The sequence below is a fragment of the Osmerus eperlanus genome, chromosome 12 (genome assembly GCF_963692335.1).
Source record: "Osmerus eperlanus chromosome 12, fOsmEpe2.1, whole genome shotgun sequence".
NCBI lineage: Eukaryota > Metazoa > Chordata > Actinopteri > Osmeriformes > Osmeridae > Osmerus > Osmerus eperlanus.
The window spans coordinates 8,060,495-8,068,780 of record NC_085029.1 but is presented as its reverse complement, the minus strand read 5'-3'; the positions used below and the strand labels follow the sequence as shown (position 1 = coordinate 8,068,780).

Sequence of the window (8,286 nt, the reverse complement as noted above, 5' to 3'; positions counted from 1 at the left end):
AGAGAAAGAAGCCTGTGTGTGTGTATATATATATATATATAAAGTACTGTGAGTATATACAGTATATATACGTGAGTGTGTGTGTGTGTGTACCAGTCATCCTGGGCCAGCTTCTTCTCCACCACCTTCAGTGCTGCCTCCAGACAGGTGCTGGTCTCATCTATTCTCTGCTGGGCCAGGACTTCCGAGCAGGCCCCTGTAGCCTGGGCCTTTCCTGCTCCCCCAGCCCAGCCCAAAGGCTCCGTCTGGGGGTAGCAGGCTGGGGAGCTGAAAGCAACACTCTGGACCATGTTGACCGACAGACCTGAGCACCGGGCTGTGAGGGCCAACAGAGAGAGGAGAGAACTATTAAAATAGTACACACATGTATTGTATAGATCTGTGTGTGTGTACTGAATAGATAGATACACAGTATATATGTGGGTATTGAATATATGTGTGTGTGTGTGTGTGTGTGTGTGTACACAGTATAGGTGGGTGTGTACAGTATAGATGTGTGACTGTGTGTGTGTTACCTGGGGCAGGAGACATGCTGAGTGGCTTGTGAGGAGCAGCTGATCTGGGAACAGTAGAGGCAGTCTTCTCTGCAGAGCCTGGTACACGCATGTGTGTGTTCATCTGTGTGTTGCCAGGTTTGGACGTGAATGTGTGTGGCTGTATGTTGCCAGGTTTGGCCATGAGTGTGTGGGGCTGTGTGTTGCCAGGTTTGGACGCGAGTGTGTGGGGCTGTGTGTTGCCAGGTTTGGACGTGAGTGTGTGTGGCTGTGTGTTGCCAGGTTTGGACATGAGTGTGTGTGGCTGTGTGTTGCCAGGTTTGGACGCGAGTGTGTGGGGCTGTGTGTTGCCAGGTTTGGACGTGAGTGTGTGTGGCTGTGTGTTGCCAGGTTTGGACATGAGTGTGTGTGGCTGTGTGTTGCCAGGTTTGGACGCAAGTGTGTGAGTCAGTTGACTGTCTGCTTTACGAATGGCTGTTTGTGGTGTTGAGATAGAGTAGGCTGAGTTAGCTTTAGTTGTTGTTGTCGTCATGGAGACGTTGCTGTTGAGCGGGCTGGGTGGGGGTCCGGAGGCCAGCGCCGGCCCTGGGCCTCTCGCCAGGGAGACCAGCCTCTGGAGATCTTGGCTGGGCCTCGCAGCCCTGACGACATCCCCCTCGCTCCCCCCATCTCCCCTGGTGTGTGTGTGGAAGCCGTTGGTCCTATCATGTGTGTGTGAGTGTGTGTCGTCTCCGCCCGTCTCGTCCTGTGTGTGTGTGTGCGTGTCTCTGAGCTTGTGCCGTCGTTTGACCGTGTCGGACTCCTTCAGGTTGAACTCCAGAGCCTTGGAGGTCTGGCCGGTCTTTGGGTCTTCTGGTGAAGCCTGGGGCTGGATTTCAGCATCTCCCCGATAGCCTGACTCCGCCCTGGGCCTTTGCTTGATGGTCAGGTTCCCCTCTTCGGCGAAAGGTAGGTTCTCACTGGAGCTAGTGTTGGCAGACGTCCCCGAAGAGCTTTCTGCTACTAAATTGCTCGTCCTCCCTTTCTCCTTGTCCTCCGTTGGTCTCTCTGTACCGCTCTCTCTCCTTCCTCCCTCCCTCCCTCCGTCCGTTCTCTCGCTCCTCCTCAAACCGGCCAGCCCCAGGACGGGTAGATGTCTGGGGGAGGCAGGGGGGAGAGAGGGGGGAGGGTCCTGCCTCTTGGTGGGACTCCCTCCGCCCCCCTCCAGCCTGGCAGCGATGGTCCTCACACTCCCCACGCTCTCACTCTCCACCCCCGGCCCCGCCCCCACCTCGCCTCCCGATTGGCCGGCCGAGCCGCCGCTCACGGAGCTCATCCTCTTGGGCGGCGGCGGGGGCGGTCCCTTGCGTCGGGAACGCACGGCGAAGGAGTGGCTTCGGCTGATGTGTCGCTGGGCGCCGGATGGAAGCCCGCGCCCTGGACGACGGCCCAGCGTGGCGTACGACGGCACGTTTGCCGCGGTGGCGGAGTCGGCCGCCCCCTCGTCGTCCTCGTTCTCCCCGTCCGACACGGCGTGGCGCGTCAGGCTCTGCGAGCGCTTCCAGCCAGGCCCTTCCCCCTTCTCCCCGCCAGTAGCCCTGGGGCCCGGGAAGGCCTCGGCTGCAGCCTGGGGCTTGGGTAGGCCGCGCGGGCCCAGATCGGAGGGCCCTGCCTGGGTGTGCAGGTAGCTGAAGCCCCTCTGGGAGGGGGAGGCCTGCGGAGAGGGAGAGGGGGGGGAGGAGAGGGGCAGGGGGTGGGGTTGGTAGAGGCGCCCAGGGGCCTGGCAGGGTCGGGGTTTGGCGGGCACGGCAGGGTAGGCGAAGCGGGGCATCTTGCTGGGGGTTAGAGGGGGGGTGAGGGGGATGAAGAGTAGTTTGGTGGGGGTGGAAGGGGTGAAGGGTGGTTTAGTGGGGGTGGAGGGTGGTTTGGTGGGGGTGGAGGGGGTGAAGGATGGTTTGGTGGATGTGGGGGGTTGGCTCTGGTACTGGGAGTTCGACAACTCCGAAGGTCTCTGTCTGTCTCCACCCTGACTCTCCCACCCTCCTCCACCTCCTCCTCCATGTCCCAGGCTCTCGTCTGAGTAGCTGTACCTCCCAGCCGATGCCAGAGGAGCATGGTGATCTGGAGAACACACTGGAAAACTCCCAGAATTCCCAGACTTTCCAGAGTTCCCAGAATTCCCGGAACCCCGCGAGCGTGTCCCGATGCTCTCCTGGCTGAGCGACATGGCCGACCTTACCGCCCCCGAGACTCCGCCCCTGATCCCAAACCCCTCCCCCACCCCGCCCCCCGGCCTGCCGACCATGGCGCTCTGCAGCTCGGCGCTCAACTCGCTGTCCTGGAACGACCGCAGCGCCCTGGGGGTGCGGGGCGAGGGGCATTGGGCGTGGGAGGAGTCAGAGTGTGTGTGTGGGTGTGTGTGCGTGCCGGGGTGTGTGTGCTCGATGGCCACCAGCTCCAGGGCTTCCGGTGGCTTCCGGCGGAGCGTGCCGCCGGTCCTGTCGGCATGGTTACGGGAGCGCTGCAGGTCGCTCAGCTTCTTCACCGCCAGCATCAGCTTCTTCTGGTGACCTGGGACACCAGCAGGGTCAGACACACTGGACGTGTGTGTACTGTATATGTGTGTGTGTACAGTAGAAAAGTGTGCGTATATAAATGTGTGCGTACTATATTTGAATGCGTGTGTGTGTCTCACCCAGCTTGCTGATGCCGATCTCCTGCAGGTCCTCCCAGGTGATGTCCTTGACGATGGGGATGGAGTCATAGCCGTTGTCACTCAGAATCTTCTGGTACTGGGGGAGGCCTATACTGGCCAGCCAGGCCCCCAGGTCAGACTGGGGGGAGGGCATGGGGGAGGGAGAGGGAGAGAGGGAGGGGGAGAGAGAGGAAGAGAGAGACAGAAAGAAGCCCAAAATACATGGGAACATGGAAAAGATGAAGACGTGTGAGGATGAAGAGTTCAGAGGTCACGTGGCTGGAGGTCAGAGGTCGTGTAGAGGTCAGAGTACTTACGGGGACATAGTCAGGGAGCCACTCTGGGATGTTCAGCTTGCCTATCTCCGTAGAGATCTTCTTCCTGTGGCCTGGCTTGGTCACCCCAATGGCTGTCAAGTCCTGGGGGGCGTGCACACACACATACACACACACACATACACACACACACATACACACACACACATACACAGGCATCAATTAAAACACACATACACAAACAGAAGGTTAGAGGAGTTTTATTCTGAGACAAACATATCCCTGAGCAGTTCCTGACGTGGGGCAGGTGACTAAACACATACACACACACACACACACACACACATACACAGGCATCAATTAAAACACACATACACAAACAGAAGGTTAGAGGAGTTTTATTCTGAGACAAACATATCCCTGAGCAGTTCCTGACGTGGGGCAGGTGACTAAACACTACACACACACACACACACACACACACCCTGGAGGAGTGGAGCAGATGACAGAGCACCACTGAGCTGTCACCTTACTACAGCCTTATGTAAGCAGAGTAGCGGGATACTGCCTGAAGGTGAGGTTCAACACACACACACACACACTGAAGTTTTACTATTCTTGTGGGGACTCACAAATCAGTCCCCTCGAAATTCCAGTTTTTCCTAACCCTTACCGTAATAACCTTAACCCACACCTGAATAAGCTTAATAGGTTAATAATAACCTAATAGGTCAATAATAAAATTACCGTAATAACCTTAACCCACAAAACCTAACCCGCACCCACACACAGTTTACGCATAAACAGCCATAACACGCACACACACACACAGTTTACACATAAACAGCCATAACACGCGCACACACACAGTTTACACATAAACACCCATAGCGCACACACACACCTCTGGTGTCATCCTGCTGATGGTGGGGATGTCGTACCCAGCCTGGAGGAAGTTGGAGGTGTACTGCTGCAGCTGGAACTCACATAGCCACTGATAGATGGCCTCCGAATCCTGCACGAGGCCAGAGGAGGTGTGAACACACACACACACACACACGTATATACGCCCTTTTACACACCTATACACACACATTCACATGTATACACACACATCTATACACTTGTTGTACACACGTACACACACAAACGTACACATCTATACACATATTCCAGCACACCTACTTTTATACACACGCATACATATTTACATGTATATACACAGATGTAGTCCAACACACACACACACACACACGGTACCTTGCCCTCAAAAAGGTGTTCTGGGCGCATGAAGCCGCCGGGCTCTCCTGACCGCCGACCCCCGTTCACCTGGTGGCCAGGACCCCCTAAGAAACACACACCTTTAAGGAGGAGAAGAGGAGGAGGAACGGAGGAGGAGGTGTAGGAGGAGCTACAGTGTGGGGGGGGGGGGGTGGGTGCTATCCTGTTGATCACATTTGACATACAGCCACAACTCACACGAGAGTGAATCGACGCCCACTCCTCCTCTCTCTCCCCCCCTCCCTCCTTCTCTCTCTCTCTCTCGCTCGCTCTCACCTGAGGATATAGTTTTGATCTCACCCACTCATTCTTCCAGGCACCTCCCCTCCTCCCTCCCTCCCTCCCCCTCCTCCCCCCTGTTCTACACCGGGTCATGGGGCCCAGGCGTTCCCCAGGGGATGAAAGCAGCACCTACAGAGGAGTTATGCAGCCCTGGGGGAGGGGGGCTGTGTTTGTGTGTCTGTGCATGCGTGAGTGCGTGCCAATCTGTGGGCATGTGTGTGTGTGTGTACATAGTATGTTCTTGTTTATTTGTTTCTCCTTCATTATCCCAGCAGCACTCCACTATTAAACCCCAGCATAACTACACTTAATACCATAGTACTGCAAAGAGAGAGGGAGAGAGACAGACTTTGACTTAAATCTATTTTCAACTCGTCAAAACTGCAAGCTAGTAGCAGAGAGAATAAGAAAGAGAGAGAGAGAGAGAGAGAGAGAGAGAGAGAGAGAGAGAGAACACGAAAGAGAGGGAGAGAGAAAGAGTAAACGAGTAAACAAACAGCCTCTCCATAAAAGCAGAACTCTTATCCAAACAGAGAAACAACTCCTCCCTGTCCGACTCACACCCCCTTCTCTCCTGGCCAACACATCTCACCCATATGAACACACAATCCCAGCAAGCATTCCTTAAAATAAATGAAATCAAGTGTTTGAGATAAAAGTCGGGCTCTTACCCTTCAGGACGAGGAGAGGCGCCCCGCTTTGACATCTCATCTCTGCTTACGACCTCTCTCTCTCTCTCTCTCTCTCTCTCTCTCTCTCTCTCTCTCTCTCTCTCTCTCTCTCTCTCTCTCTCTCTCTCTCTCTCTCTCTCTCTCTCTCACCGAAGATCTGTGAGTGACTCAAGACCTCAGAGGACTGTTTATATCTTATCTCTCTCTCTATCCCTCTCTCTATTTTCCTCTCCTTCTGTGTGAGTGATTCTCTCTCGCACTCTCAGTGTGACTATCTCTCTCTCTCCCTGACTGTGTTGTTCTGGTTTTTTCTGACTGATGTTTCTCTCTCTCCTGTCTGTTATTCACTCATTATATCTTCCTCCACCACTCCCATACTTCAACTAACTCCTTAACCCTCCCTCACTCTCTCACTCCCTCCCACCCACCCACCCACTCCCCCTCCCACTCCCCCTCCCCCTCCCACCCGAGGCTAAAACCTGGTAGCAGTTCCTGCCTCACAATAAGAGGCCTCACCCAGGTTCTTACTCAGCAGAAACCACAGCTTCAGCTTAGAAGCTTTTCTCTCCCTCCCTCTACACCTCTATCCCTCCCTCTACACCTCTATCCCTCCCTCTACACCTCTATCCCTCCCTCTACACCTCTCTCCACGTCTATCCCTGTGTGTATGTACATGTGTGTGTGTGTGTGCGTGTGTATGTGTGTGTGTGGTTGTCTAACCTGTGGGTCCACCGTGTGTGCTGTGGTCTTGACTAGCAGGCATCAGCAGTTCTCCTGTCCCACCACTAGAGGGCGCCAGCTACACACCGAGTCCAGCAAAGAGCGCCATGAGAGCAAAGTCCTCATTAACAGCATTACCAAGTCAAATGACTCCATCTAGTTGACCTGCTTTAAGACTCAGATATGGCCTGCTTCCACGCAGACAGTTATAGCAGACTTCACAGTTAGTAAACCCTTGATCAACAAAGAGGTACACACCTACATGTATGTATGCATGTATAAGCGTGCGGGTTTACATACGCGTGTGTATGTGTCTGAGCACATATATGTGAGTGTGTGTGTGTGTGAGCATGTTTATGCACGTGAGTGTGTGTGTGTGGCCTGTTTTGTACCTTGCCGGTGTCGTGGGCTCCGGGGGTCTGGCGGAGGGGGGCGGGCTGCCCGCTCTCTGAGCTCTGACCGCTGCCCGCGCTGCGACTGCTGGACACACTTCCTGTACTGCCCACACTGCTCCTGTCTCCTGGAGGGGGGGGGGGGGGGTGAGGTAGGAGAGGAGAGGAGAGGGAGAGACAAGACAGGCAGGTGTGTGAGCAGGTGTTTGGAACTGAGAGTGTCATGGGAACAGCAGGTCTCTGTGGGTTCCACTGGAAACTGAGACAGGAAGTGAGGTCTGTTTGCCTACCGGAGTGTTACAAGAACAGGGAGGCATTTTGTGTGTGTGTGTGTGTGTGGGGGGGGGTCTAGTCTACACAACACTCATCACACCTATCAAGTTATATCTTGATGACACAGGGATCACACACACCCTCACCAGTGTGTGTGACGCGAACTCACACACCCTCACCAGTGTGGAACCGAGAGTCTGGGAGGACGGACGGGGCTGGGGGAGAGGTGGAGGAGGGGAGGTGGGGTGGGAGGAGCCACAGCAGAGGAGGGATGCTGGGTGTGTGTAGGGAGGGGTTACCTAGAGGGAGGGATATATCAGAGCAGGGGGGAGGGTCTTACGGGAGGGGGGAATGAGGGGGGTCCTATGGGGGGGGGAGGGGGGGGGGGTCACACACTCTTACCAGTGGGGGAGGTCCTGAGGACCCATATGTCCTGAGTGCAGCTAGCTGAGCTAGCATGGCTAGCTGGGAGGAGGGCACTGCCAGGAGGATCACCTAGCAAACACACACATGCTTCAGGACTCCGGGTGGAGAGAGAGGGGCGCAAGGCCACAGGGACAGCCATGATCAAAGGTCACGTACACAGCCGGGGGGGGGGGTTGAAGCTGGGGTGGAGGGGGTGAAGAAGCTCCCCAGAGTGTCTGCTGGTGTTGATGTAGATCAGGGGTGTTCAATCCTGGTCCTCGAGAGCCCCTGTCCTGCATGTTTTAGATGTTTCCCTGCTCCAGCACACCTGATTCAAATGAATGGTCATTACCCGTCTTCCACAGAGCTTGATAACAACCCATTCATTTGAATCAGGTGTGCTGGAGCAGGGAAACATCTAAAACATGCAGGACAGGGGCTCTCGAGGACCAGGATTGAACACCCCTGATGTAGATGATAAACCATCACATACCAGCGCACTTTAAAGTAGTCCAAAGTATATCCATGTGAGTGTGTGTGTACTTGTGTACCTGTGTGTTCATAGTAGAGGGTGTAAGAGTCGTCAGTCTGGGGGGCAGGGCAAATGCTTGAGGGAGGAACTCTGGACAGGAAGTTCTGCCGTTGACTTGGCAACGAGACTTGGCGGGAAAGAGTGCCCCCTGTGGAGGAGGGGAGATTGACACAAGGTGAAGAGTGTGTGTGTACTTGTGTATGCCCGTATGTGTGTGAGTGTATGTGTGTATGTGCCTGTGTGTGTCGGTAGCGTGCATGTTTAACTACCAACTGTCAAACTGGACT

General features: G+C 55.1%; 1 protein-coding gene across 5 annotated transcripts in view; it reads right to left on the bottom strand.

Moving 5' to 3' along the window:
- Positions 1-8,286, bottom strand: part of caskin2 (CASK interacting protein 2) — a 29,361-nt gene that overhangs the window by 2,797 nt on the left and 18,278 nt on the right. For 3 of the 5 annotated variants that reach the window (XM_062475550.1, XM_062475551.1, XM_062475552.1), the window contains 10 exons: positions 8,019-8,147; positions 7,465-7,557; positions 6,790-6,917; positions 6,398-6,476; positions 4,704-4,789; positions 4,348-4,458; positions 3,486-3,587; positions 3,169-3,307; positions 516-3,044; positions 94-316 (listed from right to left, as the gene is read on the bottom strand). In XM_062475550.1, the coding sequence (XP_062331534.1) occupies positions 94-316; positions 516-3,044; positions 3,169-3,307; positions 3,486-3,587; positions 4,348-4,458; positions 4,704-4,789; positions 6,398-6,476; positions 6,790-6,917; positions 7,465-7,557; positions 8,019-8,147 (3,619 nt within the window). The remainder of the gene's footprint in view (positions 1-93; positions 317-515; positions 3,045-3,168; positions 3,308-3,485; positions 3,588-4,347; positions 4,459-4,703; positions 4,790-6,397; positions 6,477-6,789; positions 6,918-7,464; positions 7,558-8,018; positions 8,148-8,286) is intronic. The other 2 variants (XM_062475553.1, XM_062475554.1) reach the window with 2 other exon arrangements.